The sequence below is a fragment of the Cydia strobilella genome, chromosome 9 (genome assembly GCF_947568885.1).
Source record: "Cydia strobilella chromosome 9, ilCydStro3.1, whole genome shotgun sequence".
NCBI classification, from domain to species: domain Eukaryota; kingdom Metazoa; phylum Arthropoda; class Insecta; order Lepidoptera; family Tortricidae; genus Cydia; species Cydia strobilella.
In genome coordinates this window covers 15,175,364-15,197,997 of record NC_086049.1, presented here as the reverse complement: position 1 = coordinate 15,197,997, position 22,634 = coordinate 15,175,364, and the positions used below count along the sequence as shown (strand labels likewise).

The 22,634-nt window shown below is 39.1% G+C and overlaps 1 protein-coding gene across 1 annotated transcript; it reads left to right on the top strand.

Moving 5' to 3' along the window:
* Positions 1–183: 183 nt before the first annotated feature.
* LOC134744425 (probable aconitate hydratase, mitochondrial) lies at positions 184–22,374 on the top strand. Its single transcript, XM_063678238.1, has 16 exons — positions 184–368; positions 680–760; positions 899–1,042; positions 2,174–2,365; positions 3,421–3,607; positions 4,448–4,534; positions 9,868–10,046; positions 10,374–10,496; positions 10,924–11,121; positions 11,741–11,860; positions 12,912–13,092; positions 13,440–13,589; positions 17,910–18,111; positions 19,536–19,754; positions 21,113–21,242; positions 21,670–22,374. Exons 1-16 carry the CDS (start codon positions 336–338, stop codon positions 21,811–21,813), a joined length of 2,370 nt encoding a protein of 789 aa, XP_063534308.1. The 5' UTR covers positions 184–335; the 3' UTR covers positions 21,814–22,374.
* The last annotated feature ends 260 nt before the right edge of the window (positions 22,375–22,634 follow it).

Sequence of the window (22,634 nt, the reverse complement as noted above, 5' to 3'; positions counted from 1 at the left end):
TTGCCGCCTTTCCTACTGACAAGATTTGCTTGTCGAGCTAGCTCTTTGTAGCCTTACATTATCCATTTAAGTGATGTATCATTTTTTCCACAGTGTCAGCATATATTTTTGTGCTGACAACCCAAACAGGGCTATCTGCCAAATTCTACCGACCGAACGGTGAACTGCCAATTCGGCTGAAGCCCTTGTGCGGTACGTGTTATATATTAGAACTGCATATTGCAGTCGAAAAACGGCTAGATACCAAGATATCTAGATCAATCCATGTTGCCGTAATTGATTTTTTTTAACAAGTGTTATATTACTTTGTCATTGGTGTTCTGAAGTCCGCAACCATGGCTCACTGTATGAGAGTTTTGCATGGCCAGGTAAGTCTTTCGCATTCCTAAATTTTCCATGCTACTTTAATTAATATAATTCCAAAATAGTTTTTATAGTTATCGGATTTAGTCCTCGTATGTTTACATCGTTATCAATGTTGATTGAGAAATACGATTCCGTATGTCGCATATCTGAATGGATAGGTCAGGTCACGGAAAATAAAGTTAACGAGAGGTCACACCGGGTTATTATTAGTAATCATAAACCGGATTTTCTTATCCGAGACGTTATTCATGATTATATTGCTTGTGGTACAGTTTTTTTACGTAATTTAATATTTTTTTAATATTTTTTTCAGGGTGGTAGGACTAGAACAGTGCTCTTGGAGATCCAGCAGAGATGTTTCAGCGTATCGCCCCTCACGGCCGCGGCCGCCCAGGTATGAAAAACCACCATAATACCCGTTTTATCACTGTTTTCTTTAAAAAAAAGACATTGTTATGTAACCATCAGTGACCTAGATGTGTTGTTTGTTATGTGATTTAGTGGTGTTTTAATGAGTGATATATTGTTTTAGGTCGCGATGTCGAAGCTAGACAAGGCACCCCTGCCTTACTCGAAATTGTCCCAAAATTTGGAGATTGTCAAAAAGAGGTTAGGTCGTGACATGACCTTGTCCGAGAAGGTGCTGTACTCCCATCTTGATGACCCCAAGGGCCAGGTGAGTTTATTCTTATTTATCATTTCTGAGCAGATCCGCGATATTGCAAATAATTGAGAAAATTAAGTTGCTAATATGTGACATGATAAGTGCTGATAAAGTTATATGTAAACAAACAAGATATTGCATATCGGCACTACTTTAAAAAATATTAAAGTATGGGACGCATAATGTTTTTCAACTGTGAGTAGTTGTGTGAGATACGAGATTTATTCAAAGTAGTGACAATATGTGAATTGTTGGTAGTTAAATATGGAAAAGTATGAACTAATGTTTGAACTACTCTTTTATCAAATTTCTTGGTAGAATTTATACATACTTATTTATTTTTATTCTAGCAGGTTAGTTTACATATTATTATTATTATCTGTCTTACCATATCTCGGGACCATGGGGTTCCGGACCTTTGGGAGGCATGCGTGGGGCTGAAGCCAACAGCACAGAAGCCCTTTAAGACAAATTAATCTAAAAGCAAGGGATACATTAATATTATATGTGAATGCACAGGCAGCTTAAAGCTGATATGTGCACATTGATTTAACACTGATTTAGCATTTTGTTTTTCATTAAACATCAGGCTGTGATATTTAGATCTAAACCCTCACCATGAGTTTAAGTTAAATAAAATTAAATATCATTTTTAGGGTTCCGTCTGTCTATCACCAAGCTATATCTCATGAACAGCTAAGACAGTGGAAATTTTCACAGATGATATATTTCTGTTGCAGCTATAACAACAAATACTAAAAACAATAGATAATGGTATGAAACCCTTCGTGCGCGAGTCCAACTCGCACTTGTCCCGTTTTTTTTAGTTGCGTACGTAAAGGGTAAAAATGGGACCCTAGTCTGTCTGACAACAGGCTATATCTCATGAACTGTGATAGACAGTTGAAATTTTTACATGATCATGTCAGGATTCGGTTGCCGCTATAAAAACAAATACTAAAAAGAGCATAAAATAAATGGAGTACCTACTTACATGCAGTAGATATTAATTTTCTTTACAATTCAAGTCAATTTATCCTATAGTACTGGAATCTTATTAAATACATGTCTGATTGAAAATGTTTGTTCGTCCTTGGAAATTGTTAAAAAAAAAATTGATCTATTGTTTTTTTTTTATATCAGGAAATCGAGCGCGGCACAAGCTACCTCCGCCTCCGCCCCGACCGTGTTGCGATGCAAGACGCGACCGCTCAGATGGCCATGCTTCAGTTCATCTCGTCTGGACTGCCGCGCGTCGCCGTCCCGTCCACCATCCACTGTGACCATCTTATTGAAGCCCAGACTGGTGGTGTGGAGGATTTGGCTAGGGCTAAGGTAAGATACCGACCAAATAAAATCCGCAGTGGGAAACCGCGTATCTGAGTGTGTCAGACAGTCTGCCAACAGGGAGAGATGGCGGGAGATCGTGCCTGCCTCTACTACCGATGCGGACGCCTCAACGTGATGACACTCTGTCTAGAGCGATACGACAGAAAAGAAGAAGGTAAGAGACTGCTCAGGGTAGGCACATAACAACTAGAGATGCCACGGTTAGTGGTTTTGACCGAATACCGAATATTCGGCCCCTCTCTCGGCCGAAGCGTCGAATATTCGACATAACATGCCTACATTTTGAGTCACATTTTTTATGAAAGTTGTTTGTCAACAAAGCACAATGTTTGCTAAGATTTAATTTTTGCTGCTCAGATATAGTGTAGTAGTTGGAGTCAATCAAATCTAAGCCAATCATGGCTAAATCAAATAATAAATAATTATCTAAAAATAAAATTATTTGTAGTATAAATAATGCTCAAAAAGGGTCTTCGTCACCCCAAGAATATATTTTAAATAATTTAAATATGAAGTGGATTGCGGTTGGTTTTTTTGGTAGGTTAATAAATATTCCACAACATTCGGCCGAATATCGAATATGGCTGAATACGCCGAACACCAAATAAAACGCTGTTCTCTTAAGTGACAACATTCACCTTCACAATACGTGTATGTGTTAGCAAACACAATGACGCTTCTGATAACTGCCAAATGACACGTAAATATGTAGAAAACACCAGATAACTATTAACACAAAAAATAATTGATTGTAAGATAAAAAATAAACAAATAAAGTTCAAATAATATTTATTTTACTACTGATGTGTTGTCGGAAAGTTTCCAAAAATGCGAAATTTCCACATTGTGCAACTTCGGAAACTTCTCATAATTTTGTATGGGTATCGATAAATTTTTTCAACTTTTTTGAAACTTTCCGCAATTTGCATCTGTAATTTTTACCGCTGGTTGGATCTGCCTATGCCTGCGAATTAGGCCCACGAGGTAAAAAAGTTTGTAGGTCCCTATTCTAAATCATAACCAGTCGTAACTCTTCCCAGGACATCAACCAAGAGGTATACAAGTTCTTGGCGACCGCGGGTGCCAAGTACGGCGTCGGCTTCTGGAAGCCCGGCTCCGGCATCATCCATCAGATCATCCTGGAGAACTATGCCTTCCCCGGTCTACTGATGATCGGAACTGACTCGCACACGCCCAACGGTGGAGGTCTCGGTGGTCTCTGCATTGGTAAGTGTCTTCTTCTCCATCAGATCACCCTGGAGAACTACGCCTTCCCCGGTCTACTGATGATCGGAACTGACTCGCACACGCCCAACGGTGGAGGTCTCGGTGGTCTCTGCATTGGTAAGTGTCTTCTTCTCCATCAGATCACCCTGGAGAACTACGCCTTCCCCGGTCTACTGATGATCGGAACTGACTCGCACACGCCCAACGGTGGAGGTCTCGGTGGTCTCTGCATTGGTAAGTGTCTTCTTCTCCATCAGATCACCCTGGAGAACTACGCCTTCCCCGGTCTACTGATGATCGGAACTGACTCGCACACGCCCAACAGTCGAGGTAGTAGTAGTCGAGTCGAGGTCTAATATACAGCGGGTATAAATACTGTATCAAAATAAATGTCCATGAACCGTATAAACTAACTATTCTCAATTTGATTGGTTATTTCATACAATGTAAATTATCGTAATCAAAATTAGGGGATCAGACGGCACACGCAACTTTAATAAGAAGGAAGTTTAATTGTAAATGTGACCCGGACATATTATTTTGGTTCCGAAATTATATAAATTGTATCATTAAAACCCGAAATTGTAGCTTGTAATTTCTTGTAAACTATACCTTTGTAATCTTAAAGAGATTATAAATCTTATACGTACTTGTCAATACGTGTTACCCAATGCTAACAGAAAAAGCTTTAAGTATAAGTTGTTATTACTAAGAGTTAATTTTATCTCAATAAACATAATATTCTACGTAACTTGTACGTAGTGAGTGGATTTCTTCTATGGAGGACGCTTTGGAAGCCTGTTTTTTCAAATTTAGTATAAATCACATTTTCTTCATTAGGTGTGGGTGGTGCCGATGCTGTGGACGTAATGGCTGACATTCCCTGGGAACTCAAGTGCCCCAAGGTCATCGGCGTCAAGCTGACCGGTAAGCATACAGGATAATAACCTCTAAGGTATTGGATATAAGGTCTTAATTCTAATTTAATAAACTTTGACACGTGTGCAGATAATCTTAAGATCTATATTTGCATAGCTACATCTGTTGTCAAAGCAGCTGTGATAGATCAGAGTACTTTGTCAAATAGTGCTAATTATTATTGTTTTGGCAATAAATTCAGGCCTGAATTGAGTGACTACATAAGTATAACTATAACTGCGTCAACATATTTATATTTCTTAGTATAGTAAAATCTGTTTTTAGTAAAATTTTCATGTCAAAACAAATGTTTGATGACTTGCAGAACAAAATATCATTCCATTTTAAAATTGGAATAAATAGTTAGGTACAATAAAAAAAATACAATCCTTAAAAAATACCTAAGAACTAAAAATAATCTATAAAAAAAACTATTTAATATATTATTTATTTATTTAATTTAATTTTTTAAGGATCGTAGACATTGTAGTTTTATTTTATTGTTAGGTACTTAGGTATTGTTAGGTTGTATAATTGTAGATTAAAATCTCCATTCAATTATGTGATAACGGATAATGTAAGTGTATATAAATCACAACTACTTTTTACGCCATACTACAACACTTAAGACAAAAAAGAATTAATTATTTTTGTAATACTTCAGCACTTAAGCCTTTTTCAAATAAAGTGGTTTGCACTGATATCATTATCCAACTACGAAATATAATTTTGAGGTGTTGCCTTCTGCCTTCTGCGACTTGATAATACTAAAGATAAACTAGGTATATCAAAACAGCATACGTAAATGAGATAAAAATGCAGCGTTTCGTATAAAAAATCGAGTAAGCAAGTCTTACGCTTTGGAACAATATAATCTGAAGCAACCTTACTGTCATAATAGAAAGGTTCAAATCGCTTCGATTTGCGCATTTCATATAATACCAACAATATACTATATATATATAACTAGGTATATCAAAACAGCATACGTAAATGAGATAAAAATGCAGCGTTTCGTATAAAAAATCGAGTAAGCAAGTCTTACGCTTTGGAACAATATAATCTGAAGCAACCTTACTGTCATAATAGAAAGGTTCAAATCGCTTCGATTTGCGCATTTCATATAATACCAACAATATGCCACGGTGTAAAACCAAAAGGACGTATGTATTTATACTTTTCAGAATACGCTTACGACTTTTAAAATTTGGTAAAACGGTATGGCGTCTCGCCAAATAATCAAAACGGCTTGTTTATCTTCACTACTAAAACGCACTTTTACTTTATTTTTAGACGGTATTTTCAACTCGCATTTTGTCCTTGAACTTTGTACCTATAGTAAAAATCATTTGAGAAAATTCATATTATAACTATAAGGGTTCCTAGTTGACTACGGAACCCTAAAAACGAAACCGGTATGTAGGTATGTAATGGTGACAGTTTCAAATATGAATCCTTGGGTAGTTCGTAATGATAGAAAATTATCACCACGAGTAATTTCGACCTAAATTGCGCAGTCTGTTATCAGCGTATAGTAGTAGACAAACTTTTACGTCTTAGGTTCGTATTCCATCTGTCCATCTTTGTCCAATCTGCATTGCGTCTCACTCTGGCATTAAGCAAAATGTGAGACCCAAATTACCATTGGACCAAGATATTGGACAGATGGAATCCTTACGAACATATTTTAAAATAAATGTCGGCCAATTAAAATGGTAATGTAAGCATTTTGGTGCTTAGTCATTGAAATTTTTTAATTTGACGGTCAATGCCGTTCAATGACAAAGTAAGGTTTACCTGTGCTGAAAAAAAACTGACAGTTACAGGCCCCACCCGGTACCTATTTTTTAGGTTATGGTTCTGATTTAAAAAAAATGTGCGTAACGGAATTTAGAACAACGATGGAATGGTATTATCATTAACCTATACTTAGACACATCCATCTTGTTAGTAGAAAAAGGCGCGTAATTTTTTTTTTATGGGAAGTCAACTCTTAGCGCCTACATTTTTTAAATTTGCCGCATTTTTCTACTGACAAAGTGCGTGTGCCAGAGTATATTTATGATGAGTTTATGACATGATTAAAAAAAGTACATCATAGAACATTAAATACGATTAACAATATGTACCTAGTAAATGAGAAGAACCCACCAATGATGATGATGATGTAAACTCGTCCTAATAATGAGATAATCTCAACTAATGAGAAATTATGCACGTGTCCGACCCGACTTCTGGAGAATGTCTTCAGTCAGTCAGTCAATCTGTTAATAACAAGTACAATGTCCAATTATTATCACCAGACCTAGTAATCTTGTTGATGTTATGACGCTTAATATAAAAAAAGAAAGCTCCATAATCATGATTTGCCAGTTTATGTTTAAAACGCAAAATGTATTTAAAAAAAAAACAATAACGCTAAATGTATTTAAAAAAACAATACTTTCATAAAACTTAGCAACCTCTTACAAACCTCTGTTAAATTTCGTCCCTTTCTAATAGGGTTTGCTCCCGGGAAATACCGGTACCGAAGGTACCGGTAATTCCCGGGATTTCAAAATAAAATCCCGGTTCTGTGCTTGGCTCTAAATCCCGGGAATTCCCGGTACTTTCGGTACCGATATTTCTCGGGAGCAAACCCTAATAATAATGTAATCCATAATTTGTTATTATTATTATAGCATTTAACTATAAAAAAATTATGTAAAATTTAAAAAAATACATTTAAGAAAAATCTATGTTATATGAAGACTTTTGACTGGACTAAGAAAAAAACGGGCACCTACAGAAAAAATCTGCTATCATTTCGTATTCTATAAAAGTAGGAAAATAAAGTCCTGAAAGGTAGAAGACGGGTTCGCTAATAGTTTCCGAGAAACAAGATACGAATTTTTGAGTCCCATAAATAAAACAGACTTAATTTTTTACTGCTTTCAATATGCCTTATTTTGAATAAAATGTATACCACATTTTTAGTTCGTTACGCAATTCTCCATCGAATAGCATTAAAAAAAACGATTTTCTCAAAAAAGTACGAATGTCCTCTTTTCGGCCGATCCAGCCCACAGTGAGCCGGTGTGATGTGACGCTGACATAGTGCACCATTTTGCTGCCGTTTACGGCCCGGCCACGACATCGCGCGGCGACGGCAGCGGCGAGCGGCGGCCATAGGTTGGAGCGAGACACAGCGATCGGACCTTTGCTTCCCACCTATAGCCGCCGCTCACCACTGCTGCCGCCGCGCGATGTCGTGGCCGGGCCGTTAGGCTGAATCCCCAGTCATGCTCATGCGAGCTCCCAGTGCTATATTGCCTCAACTTCGCCTCCCCCTCGTAGTCTCTTCTTCCTAGTCCTTGCTGCAGGATATGCTGGCTGGAGCTACCTCAAGTATCAGTATCAGTATGTCAATATCCAAAGAGGAAAATGGGGAGTACGTTTGTACCAAAAAGCGGTCGTCCACCACCTTCTTAGCAAAGTAAAACTACGTCACATGACCCATATCATCGCAATACGCAACTAAACCGTAACACGATACGAAAATAACGTTTGCCCCATTAATTTAAAGAAGACTTGTAGAGTAACTTTCAATCCACGTTTGAACCAAACTCTTGTGTCTTATCGTAATGGAGATACGTGTGAAATTTGCATGCGCGTCGGTTATGTCATGCGACATTGATACTGTAGTCAGTCTATTTTTATCGCGGGCGATCTACATCTAGACATTCCTATCATAGTATAGTTGAATAATTGTAGATTATTCAACACGTTGTCTTTCTAACTTATAACGAACAAGGGATGCATTATTGTGCACAGTGCGACCGGATATTTAAAACAAAGTTCGGTTTTGCGAGCCATATACGTGCGCATCAGAGGAAATTGTGAAGGTCGCCGTTGTCGGACACTATATGGAGGACTATAGTATAGTCTTTCTAACTATAACTAATATGTGCGAATATATAAATATATAAACGGTAAAAAAACTCGCGTTTTGGTTGCCGAGTGTGGCCGATGCGGAACTCGAACCTGCGTCTTCAGCCGCGTAAGCTGAATCTGGGTTTTGAGCTGTTGCCAAATACGTTTATTTACCTTTTTCTTAGTGTTTTGCGTAATAGTAAACATTGTGATTGGTACTTCATGTTGACTTCATTTAAGATTAAGGTATATTTATGACAATTAGTCACAGTAATTAATTTATATTTCTACGGCGCTATCAGAGCAAACAAAGATCGCAAATCGACATATTCGACATAAAGTCAAGGCGTTACAATTCAGATGTTTTCGAGTATCAGATGCAGTAGGGATACTTATTATAAAGTATATGCTAGACCTAAGTAGGATGTTTTACAGTAGGCTTCTTAATATGACGACCTTCAAAATTACATACTCAAATCAATCCTAGGAGACGTTTTATCGCGATAACTTATCTCATAATAATATTGGTCTTGGTCTAATTAATTTATATTTCTACGGCGCTATCAGAGCAAACAAAGATCGCAAATCGACATATTCGACATAAAGTCAAGGCGTTACAATTCAGATGTTTTCGAGTATCAGATGCAGTAGGGATACTTATTATAAAGTATATGCTAGACCTAAGTAGGATGTTTTACAGTAGGCTTCTTAATATGACGACCTTCAAAATTACATACTCAAATCAATCCTAGGAGACGTTTTATCGCGATAACTTATCTCATAATAATATTGGTCTTGGTCTACTAAGATTGTATCAATATCATTCTGACTGATATCTCGTATCATGGATACGCATGGGCGTATATACATACTATGTACGTACTTGTTGTACGTCATTCAGCGGCGTACATAATTTAATACATATTATAACGCAATTAACTAATATTGCAAAAAAACCTACTTTGGAATAGTTCGATCCTTTCTTCGAGTAATTTTCTTAACACCAAATATATATTTTTTAAATTGAATGGGCTAATACATATTTTCTTGTTACTCAATGCCTGATATAAAACAGGCATTTGTGGGATAGGGGGCAATTCCATTGTGAGTTATTTACTGAGTTTGTGAATTGTGTTACAACAGTTTTTCTAACAAATTTTGTCATTAGAGCATTCCACTAGTGTCTGTTACACGCTACTCATTTATCTGCGAATGCCATAGAAGTCGAATCGTGGGTTGACACTTTTTTAATACCATGTCCAAAATATTTTCTGATCTAAAATTGCCTTCCTAGTATTTTCAAAGTATTCAATGTAAGTGTAGCATTCATAAGCATCACTGATGGAATGTTCCTGTTTCCCAAGAACAAATAAAAATATTTATTACGTTCTAAAAATCTTCGAAGCGACTAAATATATACCTTTCCACAGGCAAGCTCTCAGGCTGGACCAGCCCCAAGGACATCATCCTGAAGGTGGCCGGCATCCTCACCGTCAAGGGAGGCACCGGCGCCATCGTGGAGTACCACGGCCCCGGCGTCGACTCCATCTCCTGCACCGGCATGGCGACCATCTGCAACATGGGCGCCGAGATCGGAGCCACCACCAGCGTGAGTGTTTCTAGATGAAGGAACAACTTTCCACCGCCGCCATTGTGGAGTACCACGGCCCCGTCGACTCATCGGCATGGCGACCATCTGCAACATGGGCCACCACCAGCGTGAATGCTATATGAATGCTTTCTTAGGTCCTCACAGTCAAGGAGTCTTTTTAAGCATGGGCATATTTGCGGCGCTTTATGTAATTTACCGATAACAATGCACCCACCAGTCTTGTAAGTTGTTTGCCACCGCAGTACAAAATATAAGCAAAGAGGAGCTAGTTTCGTCACAGATCAATACAAACTATTAACTCACTCGTAACCTTTATTTAAACAGGTGTTCCCGTACAACTCGCGTATGGAGGCGTACCTGAAATCCACTGGACGTCACGACATCGCCGCCGCCGCCAGTGCCTCTAAACATCTGCTCACACCCGACGCGAAGGCGCCTTATGACCAGGTAATACAGCTGGGTTTTTCATGGCAAGGATAAAGCTGATATCGATCGCCAATCATGAATAGAAAAATTACTTATGTCAGCTTGACGGCTAACACTGACTGATGTCAAGATTAGAAAAACTTTTTATATCGGTCTTTAGTCATGGTCAGAAATCGGAATTTTAAGGTTAATACTAATAACTTAAGTTTATATCTACAGACATTGAGCATGAACGTGCCGTCGCCGATAGACCACTGCATAGAAAAAAAATGTCTGCCACGGCGCGTGTCTGGCAGTCTGTAGATATAAACCGACGTTAAGTCAATAAAATGACGCTTGTGGTAACATTAAGATTTTCATTTAATTAACGAAATATGAGGGTTTGTGGTTTTTCATAAACTCAACACACACATTGACTAGAATTACAAATCAAAACTTTTTTTTTCAGCTGATTGAAATCGACCTGAACAAATTGGAGCCCCACGTGAACGGTCCCTTCACCCCCGATCTAGCCAACCCCATCTCCAAGCTCGGCGAGGCCGCCAAGAAGGCCGGCTGGCCCATGGACATCAAAGTCGGCCTCATCGGCTCCTGCACCAACTCCTCCTATGAGGATATGGGCCGCTGCGCCAGCATCGTCAAGGAGGTGAGACTATTTAGAAGTAGGTCTGTGAACGGTGGATCCGATCTATCCAAACGCATTTCGGCGAGACACCAAGAAGGCCGGCTGGCCGATGGACATCAAAGTGGGCCTCATTGGCTCCTGCACCAACTCATCCTACGAGGACATGGGCCGCTGCGCCAGCATCGTCACGGAGGTCAGCATTATTTAGTAGAAGTAGGTCTGTGGTCGAACAAAACTAGGTCTGACGCTTCGATTGTGACATTACTTCATGGTTTGAGTTACCACTTACAAATATTGAGGGAAAGAATTATGTGTGTTTGGCCTCAAAAGTTTCGGGGTACCTACTGACACACTGACATACTGCATACTATGATGGGGCATACTGTGATTTTTTAATGAAATATTTAACCTGTTGTGGTTGTGTCCTAATTTAATCCCAAGCGATGAGTAAATTCCAATATCTATTAGATTTGATATTTCCACGTCGCTCGGTCCTTAATCAAGATAACAAGTTTCTTTACCTTTTAAAGTGAAATATGTAGTAGATTTAGACTACAAGGTGGGAGACCATTGAACGCACACGGTCCGTATTTGAATAGAGTTTGTAAACAAACGGCCTAATTGAATTTGTGTTCCCCAGGCCCTGAAGCACGGCGTGAAGTCGAAGATCCCGTTCAACGTGACGCCCGGCTCGGAGCAGGTGCGCGCCACCATCGAGCGCGACGGCATCGCCGGCACCCTCCGCGACTTCGGAGGAACTGTTAGTATACACCACATTTTTTTTATACCACGACGGTGGCAAACAAGCATACGGCCCGCCTGATGGTAAGCAGTCACCGTAGCCTATGGACGCCTACAACACCAGAGATATTACATGCGCGTGCCGACCCTTTAAAAACCTGTACACTCCTTTTTTGAAGAACCCCATACTGTAGCCCCTCGGGAAAACCTCGGCAGGGAGCTCATTTATACTCTGACATCGCTTGTTTTTAACCTTTTCGACGCCGCGTCAAACACAAAGGCTTTCACTCGGACGCCACGTCACCGAAGTGTCAAAACTGAAATTGAACTTTATGCACATGCACGTAGGTCTATGTTGCTCTGTGGTCTGTGACGCATTAATCCGTCTTTGGCGTTGGGCCTGCGGTGCCAATATATCCGTCATTGGCGTCCAGAAGGTTAAGAGTTTGCTTTAAATCAAATGTAGTTTTACGGCCCTTTCTAATGGCCTCGAGAGTAGTAATACAGTATCGGTCAAAAGTTTAAGTTCACCCTTTGTTTTCGGGACAAATGAGTACTTTTGTGCAATATTTTTTTGCAGTTCGATGTCGAAATTTGTTTCCAACTGATCCGTTATTGTTGCCAAAAATGTGTTTGATTAGTCAGACACAATTTACGTACATTTCTAAACAACTCATTCCCTAAAATCTTAATAGGAATGACGGCAAGTGCTGGGCCATATGGCGTTGCCACTTTAAACGTACAAGGCTCAGAGATTTTAGGAAATGAGTTGTTTAGAAATGTACGTAAATTTTGTCTGACTAATCAAACACATCTCTGGAAACAATAACGGAAGCAGTTGAAAACAAATTTCTACATTCGAACTGCAAAAAATTATCGCACAAAAGTTATAATTTGTACCGAAAACAAAGGGTGAACTTAAACTTTTGACCGGTACTGTAGGTTTCAGTGTCAGACTACCTTAATCTAGTTTCAAGCAAGTATTTTTTTAGGGTTAAACTTCATCTTAGGAGTTCTTTACCAGTGATACGCGCTCCTACTTTTTATTAAGGAAAACTTTTTTGATTCAGGTCCTGGCTAACGCTTGCGGCCCCTGCATCGGCCAATGGGACCGCAAGGACGTGAAGAAGGGCGAAAAGAACACCATCGTCACCTCCTACAACCGCAACTTCACCGGCCGCAACGACGCCAACCCGGCCACGCACTGCTTCGTCACCAGCCCTGAGCTTGTCACTGCTCTGTCTCTTGCTGGTATCTATCTTTTATCATCATCATTATAATCATCTTTAGATTACATATCGCCCACTGCTGAGCCCAAAAGCGGCCTATTATTTTCAGGTACGCCATTTGTCCCGATTCCGAGTTAATCTTACCCAGAAGTGATCCACTTGCGGAGACTTTAAATCATCTAGGTATTGGATGATCAGTGCTTCTTTGGTCTGACAACTGCCATCAATCGGTTTCCTGTGATTTTGATTAGATAATCGGTAAATCTTGTTGGGATGTCCTATGTCCGATCACTGCCACCGAATATAAGATTGATGTAACGTATTTTTAATCTTAAATATTGACGATATTAATATTTTCGTCTTTTCCAGGACGCCTGGACTTCAACCCGCTGACTGACACCCTGACCGGCTCGGACGGCAAGCCCTTCAAGCTGTCCGACCCGTTCGGCGACGAGCTGCCCGCCAAGGGCTTCGACCCCGGCCAGGACACCTACGAGCACCCTCCCGCGGACGGCAGCAGTGAGTACATTACACAAGTGAAATTAGTCTTTATCCAACCCGTCCGCATGTCATTTTAAAAATTACACGAATTTCTTACCCATTGGATAAGGAACACGTGTTTGAGGGTGCCGCATATGGTCGCTAAATCGCCTTTTTTAAGAAACGAAAAGAATTTGGATGAATGTGTTGCGTACCACTCTGAAAACATCTGGAGGTAGTGATGCTAAAACACCATACCAATTTTTACAAAATAATAGGGTAGTTGACACATGTTGAATTTTATAACTAAATCTAGTTAAATAGATAGAAAATGTGCAACTTCTCACAATAAATTGGAAACTTAAAAAAATTATATATAGTCCATAAGTTTCGAAAAAAACTTTTTTTTTAACTTTCAAATACGAAAAAATAACAGTACCGTTCGATTCCTTACATAAAAAAATATATTGTATAACAGTAAAATACATAAACGCAACCGACAAAATCGCAATTTCCTTGTTTTCCATACATCGAAACGGCTTCTAAGAAAAGTGACACAGTGACGTCACGATGTGTTGCCATTGACTGAATGGTCTGTAATGATGGCATTTGTGACTTTTGTATTGCTTTAAGGTGGTTCGATTTTCATACAAAATTCAATCTGCTTTAATTAAGGCACTACACACTATTACTACACAAATATTTGCTCATTTATCTACTTTCGAATATTTGTTTGCGCTAAATTAATAGAAAAACTTTGTTTCATACAGAAATCATACATAAATCAACGTAATTTTTTCATCAATTTTACGTATGTGTGTGTCACAAATGTCGTGTACAAATACGTTGCGTGCGGCGTTGCCACTCTATGACGTTGGCGACGTTGCCTGGCCGACCTGGCAGGATTTGCAGTGCCGTCATGTTTAGTGCATTTTTATTTGACAGTGTTGACACTGACACATAGGGTCATGTTTATTGTGACATCAATTTGTTTGTATAAATTGAAAATGATAGCAACGCAAAGAGTATAATAATATATGTAGCAACGTCTAAATCAAGTTACAAAAATCATCGGTGTTCTGGTCCGCGAAAATCCAGAAAAATTCAGACTCAATTGAAGCGGAATTCATGATGGTGAAGTTTCGTAAGGTAGGTACAGTTTCATTCCTTCATTGTACATTGTAATTTTCTCGTGCCGATCTTTTCAGAAAATAATTCTCACTTCTTCCGTAATGGTAGATATAAGCAGTGAACAATACCTATATAATGTAATTATTACTGTTTTGGTTGCCGAATAGTCAATGTGTCACTAACTCAAGTTTTTTTTAGGTATTGTGCAAAACGAAGAGGCATTCTTGGAAATAAAATGTTTTCCTTCATTAGCCAGAAAAAATCAGGACATCCTCACTGCAATAAAGTAAAATAAAACATTTCCTGCGGATGAAAATTATGGAATTTTGTCTATGAATGAAAAACACAATTATTACTAGGTAAGTAAATGATAACTTTATTAGAATCCATATTGTTGCTTCATCTTTCTTCCTATAACATTAGAGATTTTGTGCTATCATGATATTATTTTTCTTTCAGGTACAGGGACAACTACGGATAACAAATATGAAAAATGTTATTTCATTTGTTGTGTGAATCCATCTACACCAACAAGACATCCACTGCTGGACATAGGCCTCCCCAGGGATCTCCACAACGACTGGTCTTGCAAGACCGGCCAAAATATCGAGAAATAAATAATATAAATAAACATGATAAATATCCCGTTTTCTATAATAGTTATAATTAGAAGGCCATGCAATGTTGTTCTACTGTTACTCACTGTACCTACTTGAATCCAAAAAAAAAATATAAAAAAAGTTTTAATTTTATTTTACAATTACTACTTTATTATTAGTACATTACGATACAAGTGCGAAAAGTAGGAAATTGGCAACGAGTGGCGATAAATTGAAACACGACCGAAGGAAGTGTTTTAATCGACACGAGTTGCAAATTACCTTTTCGCACGTGTATTGTACAACGTTTTACAGTACATAATTATGGCCCTTTACATTTTCGACATATGCACGTATTGTACTAATTACCGCACTAGGGCGGTTACGTATATGTAGCACCATATGTACTAAAAAGTATTTTACAGTACATATGGTGCAACTTTCTCGCCCTAGTGCGTAAAGAGCACTTTTCATGCATATGTCGAAAGTTTAAAGGGCCATATGTACTGTAAAACGTTGTACGATACACGTGCGAATAGGTAATTCGCAACTCGTGTCGATTTAAAACACTCTCTGCGGTCGTGTTTTAATCTGTCGCCACTCGTTTCGAATTTTCTCTTTTCCGCACTTGTATCGTAAATAACTATTTCAAACTGCAAGGGTACGATGATAGATCTCAATTCAATGTAATTTTGCAACATTTGGCATTATTAGGTTATAAATTGTATGGAGATGAAATCTATCATCGTACCCTTCCAGTTTGAAAAATACTATAGAGGCTGGGCAGTAAGGGATTGCTTTACTTGTAGAACTATATTTAGCGCTTTAAAAAAAAACTGATACCTGACACTTACAAACCTGGACTTCCTTGGGCTAGTGCTACTAAGAATCGTCAGTATTCTCCATCCTTTCTGAGTTGGAAGAACCCAAAGAGGTGAGATTTGTGAAAGTCAGGTTTTCAATATGTGGCGTTTTCAACCAAACGGGTACCTACTTATTGTTGTCATATTTCCATAAAGCTTCAAAATGAAATCAACCTAATCGACAACCGACAATGTGGTACCTTTTAGTTCAAAACGTCACATATTTTTATAAAACGTTATAAACTAATTTATTAATAATACTGAATATCTGGGAGAAAAAGAAAACATAAGTAAAAACTCAAAAATGCTCGTTTTCCCATAGATAAGACCTAGCTAGATCGAACCCCTTACCTACAGCAAATTTCATCGAAATCGTTAGAGCCGTTTCCGATATCACTGAAATATATTTCGGTTATATCGGAATCGGACAAGAATTCGAAGAATAAAAGGTATAAGAAACATAAGATAACACAAAAAGGACAAAAAAAAGTACCCCTGACGTACCAGTCTCGAACCCGAATCCTCTTGCACGTATTTCCACGAACATACCGCAACGCCATTGCAGCATACTTACACTGCATGAAATTGTCTACTACAAGCAATCACGGAAACACTGTTTGCATGTGTGAGTAATAGTAGGAAATAGCATGACAGAAACACTCTGTCGACTTTAAAAGTGTTTTTTTACACTAATGAAGTATTCAATGTTTATTATAATAGTTCAATATATATGTAAAGAGTGCGCTAAACATACTTTTAAGTATACAGATACCAACACTATTCCACAAAAAAATAAAACCTGAAAATTTGCGAAAGTGACGCCATCTAGCGGGGTTTAAGCTTTGGGTAACCTAGTCGAACCACCTTAAGACAATGGGTCCCATACAGACATTTGTGCCATTTTCAACCAAAAGGGTAGTTATTGTCGCTTTAAGGCGCTATTTCCATATAGTTTCAATTAGAAATCAACCTTATCAACAAGCGACAATGTGGTACCTTTTGGTTGAAAACGTCACATTTGATCCTCAAAACAAACCTAATCGACTGATACTATTAAAAAAAAATTCGACTACCCAATTCATGGCATTTTTAACCCCAACGTGTATCATAAAGTAAATAATTTATATTACCTCTTGTGGCCTTGAACTTGAAGTTAAAAAAATTAAAGTATAAAATTGCGCAAGTGCCTGATTCAGGTTTCGCTATAGTCGAGCGGATAATAGGAATGCAGTATTAAAGGTCACAATAAAAAATTTGGTAAACATTATGTATGTATGTATGCCACTTTATTGCACATAAACAAGTTTACACATAATAGACATAACAGAGTACAAAATGTAAGTATATGTACAAAGGCAAACTTATCCCTAATAGAGATCTCTTCCAGCTAACCTTTGAGAAAATGAGGGAGGAACAAACACTAAAAGGTGAAAGACAACTAAAAATTAACATATAACAATATTAAAAAAAAAATTTTTTTTAAACATTACAGGTAACTCAAAATTGCGTGCTAGTTGGAAAAAATTCTCTAACGACTCTTTTTGTTCCATAGGGGACTCCTTCTTCTTCTTCCTAGCCTTATCCCTTCATTTGGGGTCGGCTCTCCTCGTCCTTAGGTGCCAGGATCGCCTGTCCTGAGTTGTTTGCGTTTCAAGCTGAGCCCGTTCCAGGTCTTTGGATACGGTTGTCCACCACGTAGCTAGGGGGCGCCCTCCGCCTTTTCTCTTTTCCGGGATTGCTAAAGCCTTTCCTTTTCTGTTCCATAGGGGTCAACGTCGACGTATCCCCTAGCTCCGACCGTCTTCAGCTCCTCTCGCCCTTCGACAAGTGGGACGGCAAGGACCTCACCGACCTAACCATCCTCATCAAGGTCAAGGGCAAGTGCACCACCGACCACATCTCCGCTGCCGGCCCCTGGCTGAAATACCGTGGACATCTTGACAACATCTCCAACAATATGTTCATCACGTGAGTATTTTTTTTAAAGGTCAAGGGCAAATGTGCCACACAATATTTCTCCTGTCTTTTCATCTCGCGCCCTTTGACAAGTGGGGCGGCAAGGGTCTGACCGAGATGACCGTCCTCATCAAGGTCAAGGGCAAGTGCACCACCGACCACATCTCCGCTGCCGGCCCCTGGCTGAAATACCATGGACATCTTGACTACATCTCCAACAGTATGTTCATCACGTGAGTATTTTTTTTAAAGGTCAAGGGCAAATGTGCCACACAATATTTCTTCTGTGTCTTCATCTCGCGCCCTTCGACAAGTGGGGCGGCAAGGGTCTGACCGAGATGACCAACCTCATCAAGGTCAAGGGCAAGTGCACCAGCGACCACATCTCCGCTGCCGGCCCCTGGCTGAAATACCGTGGACATCTTGACTACATCTCCAACAGTATGTTCATCACGTGAGTATTTTTTTTAAAGGTCAAGGGCAAATGTGCCACACAATATTTCTTCTGTGTCTTCATCTCGCGTCCTCAACAAGTGGGGCGGCAAGGGTCTGACCGAGATGACCATCCTCATCAAGGTCAAGGGCAAGTGCACCACCGACCACATATCCACTGCCGGTCCCTGGCTGAAATACCGTAGACATCTTGACAACGTGTTCATCATGTGAGTATTATTTTTCTATTTAAAGGCCAAGGACAAATGCACCTTTTGTTTTCTTGAATTTTGAAACTCAGGTCCTGTATGTATTATTTCCAAATATTATTTTAATATCTACATTATCATAGTAAGTATGTTATCTTTATACAACGCACCGCGCGCGACTTGTATGTGTGCGCCATAGTATCTATGCGTCGCCGCACGCACACTCAAACAAAATCTCGACCCGTTGCTCAGTGCGCCAGTAGAGATTTTGTTTGAGTGTGCGTGCGACGACGCATAGATACTTATGGCGCACACATACAAGTCGCGCGCGGTGCGTTTTTATGAAGATAACATACTTTGCCCTAATATTGTCTTCGGTTACCGCGATAGTTACTCATGAAATAAAACTATGAAAACGGATTTTTTTATCGCGTATATATATATATATCTTTACTTGAAAATAATTGTAGTGTATAACTAGCCTTATGAACCGATTTTGCATGTACAACCAGCCTTAAAGTTTGTAGTCTATGATTGTTCATTATTTTAGTATGTGGGTATTTTTGCACTTTGTAATTTTTCCTCAGTCACCCGTTGACCACGAACGCTGTAAAGGGTTCGAAACGTCGGGATGTATTATAAATTCAATATACGCGATATAATCCGTTTTCATAGTTTTATTTCATACTTTGCCCTGTTTATACAATGACATTATTGCGATAAATTGTTCATTTGCTATTTATTTTACAAGATTTTGTTATAAAATTCAACATGTGTCATCATCCCTATTTCCAGCGCCACCAACGCCGAGAACGGCGAGCTGAACAAAGTGAAGAACCAGGTGACGGGCTCGTGGGGCGCGGTGCCCGCGACCGCCCGCGCCTACAAGGCGGCCGGCGTGCGCTGGGTGGTGGTGGGCGACGAGAACTACGGCGAGGGCTCCAGCCGCGAGCACGCCGCGCTGGAACCCCGCCATCTCGGCGGCAGGGCCATCATCGTCAAGAGCTTCGCTAGGTGAGGCCATTTTTCTCAAACATGCGATAAAATATCGCCTTATGTGCGTTATAACAGAGTTCAAAGTATCACGTTTCGGGCGGAGCGACTCGAGAGAACTGTAAAGGAATTTCATACAAAATTTAAGGCCTACGCCAGAAAGTAATTTTTACCAAAGATAGATATAACTCCGTAATAGATGGATATATAGTCTAAGGAAAAAACGTGCCTCGAAAATCAAGAAAATTTGATTCTCGTTCAGAGGGCGCTACTAGTTTTGGTTTACTGTCGTATAGATGGCGTTGACGGTTTCGTTTGTTACTTAACAATTTTAACGCATATCAGTGAAAGAACATGGGTCAAAATCATAAAAATACTTAATGCAAATAAAAAAAAATCATTTATCTATATTTAAATACATTTTATCGTATTTTTATAAATCTTCATTTTTAGTTTTAAAGTGTGTCGACAGATGGCAGTGAATTTACTGGGGTTACAAAATTTACTATGACAGTACCGCTCTAGTATAAATTACTCTATGTTTTTACCTACTTGTACAATCGGCGCACTAACATAAGTATCCACTTTTCTATACAGCTAGTATGGCGACGTGATGGGTAGGTACATAAGTTGGGGCGCTGCTTGTATTTATACTCGCTCTGGAACGGAAACGGATGAAAATACATTGCTTTAGTGATTCGCTGGCCCGGAATGAATGCGCGTTGCTTAGTAAAAGAGTGACAGTCTTATAATCCTAGAAGAATAGCAGTCTCGAGAACCGTCCCGTGACCGTGAAGAGCTTCGCTAGGTGACCCTTCCAGATGATCCCTCTGCTGCGTTAAACGCTGATTTACAAATATTAATCAGGGAATCGTACCCTGAAACAAGGAATACAAAGTCTTAGTCTAAATTAAGTAGCAAAGCAAACGTAACCTTAAAAACACAATGATCATTGTTATGTAAGCTAATGACTCAGGACTTTTCCCACTGTTAAGTGTTAACAGTGGAAAAAGTGTTAACACTGTATCTCTATCCTGTTCTTTTTTTCCCTCTTTTGTTCTTCTTGTTAACTGTTTAAACCAATTTTCCCTCTCTAGTAAGATAAGTAAAGTATATTTATAAGTTAGTAAGTATTATTAGTTGTAACTTCGCACGCCATGCACTTTACGCAGTTTCTATCTGTGGAAACTTGTAATTGGCTTACTGCTTCTATGTTATTACCTAACGTGTTACTTTAGCTGTAAGTTTTCCTAATAAAAAAAAAAATTAAACGCCATCATTCAGCAATGGACATTTTATTGATTTATATGATAATATAGATGTTAAAATTGTAGATGAATTGAAGCTACATGACTAAATTTTTAATTATCCGTCTGCAGGATTCACGAGACCAACCTGAAGAAGCAGGGCATGCTCCCGATGACGTTCGCTAACCCCGCCGACTACGACAAGATCCAGCCCACGGACAAGATCTCGCTGCTCGGCCTTAAGGACCTCGCGCCCGGCAAGGTAACAAACTCTTCATTCATCTTACCTGTCATCATTAAAGTGTTCTTTCGCCTTTTTCTAGGTCAACTATTTACATAGGTATATTTACGTAGCGTTCGCCCAGTTGCTTTAATAAGAACAGAGTTCAATAAAAGAAATGTGATGTGAAAGACCATAGGATCTCTGTTATAAAATAACAGAACCTTATTAACTTAGGGCTCGTTAGACTCGGGTCGAATAGATGGGGATAGAATGCCTGTGCAAATGAAAAATCAGTAATAAATGCTCAAATAAAATAAATATTAGAAGGAATTATTTTCTTTGTAGATTAGTATCTAGCCAGCTAGCAACAAAAAACCTAGTTTAGGTTTCCATACAAACTGTTGAAACTGTACCCGTTTGGGGTACTCTTAAGTAGTTCAATTCCTTATCCAATTTTTTTTTACAGCAAGTGGAATGCGAAATCAAACACAAAGACGGCAAGAGCGAGCGCATCAAGCTGAACCACTCCTTGAACGAGCAACAGATCGCGTGGTTCAAGGCCGGCTCCGCCCTCAACAGGATGAAGGAAATCGCCGCTGGCAAGAAGTGAACACCAAACCTACACACAAACTAGGTAGCTAGTAGCCGAGATCATACGAAAACCACGCTGGTACAGTGAATACTATTAAATAGCCATACAATACTACCATGGAGCGACCTTCAACGCGCAGGTCAATGACCGCCCGCGCCGGCGTAACAACACTAGGGTTGACAACGCTTTGATTCTCTTTACTTAACACATTCGCGGACACGAATGCTATAGCATTCGCGTAGTTTTTTGTTTCCTTTGGCACATGACGTCACTGTCCGCGAACGTGTTAGTAGAGTACACTTTGTGTCAGCGTGGTATTTGATCGAACTAAGTATAGGTTTGTGTATGGTTACCGTTACCATCTAGAATTATCAATTATTCTAGTAGTATTTCCATTCTCAAGTTTTGGACAATATGCGGCAGTGATGAATCTTATACTTAGCTCAGTACAAATAGATGAATTTAGTATTTAAGCTGAACGTCTTATTTTATTTGAATACGTTATTTTAAATCGATTAAGTATTTTTTTTTATTTATGTAAATAATATTTACCAAATCGATGAATAAAGTTATCTATTACCTTACTGTTGTTTTTCTTATTTGTTACCAATTTATATATGCAAAATGCAAATTGAAGGCATGTGATACGAAAAAAGCGGCATACAAAAAGCATAGTGTCATCAAAAGATACGCGTCGTCGCGGCGTAAGTGGGGAGACTGCTGTAGTTATTGACCAGTCTCAGTATTGTGTAAGACTTCTATTGCCTTTTTTCCTGTGAATGTGCACTTGGCTGCTTTTATTTATTGGACACTAGTCTGGCAAGCCAACTTTGTTAGTA

Excerpts from the sequence above, each read along its gene's own strand:
- LOC134744425 (XM_063678238.1), top strand. The coding sequence starts at position 336 with ATGGCTCACTGTATGAGAGTTTTGCATGGCCAG. Across the intron at positions 10,497-10,923 it reads CGAAGGCGCCTTATGACCAG|CTGATTGAAATCGACCTGAA; the intron begins GTAATACAGCTG and ends TTTTTTTTTCAG. Across the intron at positions 19,755-21,112 it reads ATCGTCAAGAGCTTCGCTAG|GATTCACGAGACCAACCTGA; the intron begins GTGAGGCCATTT and ends ATCCGTCTGCAG.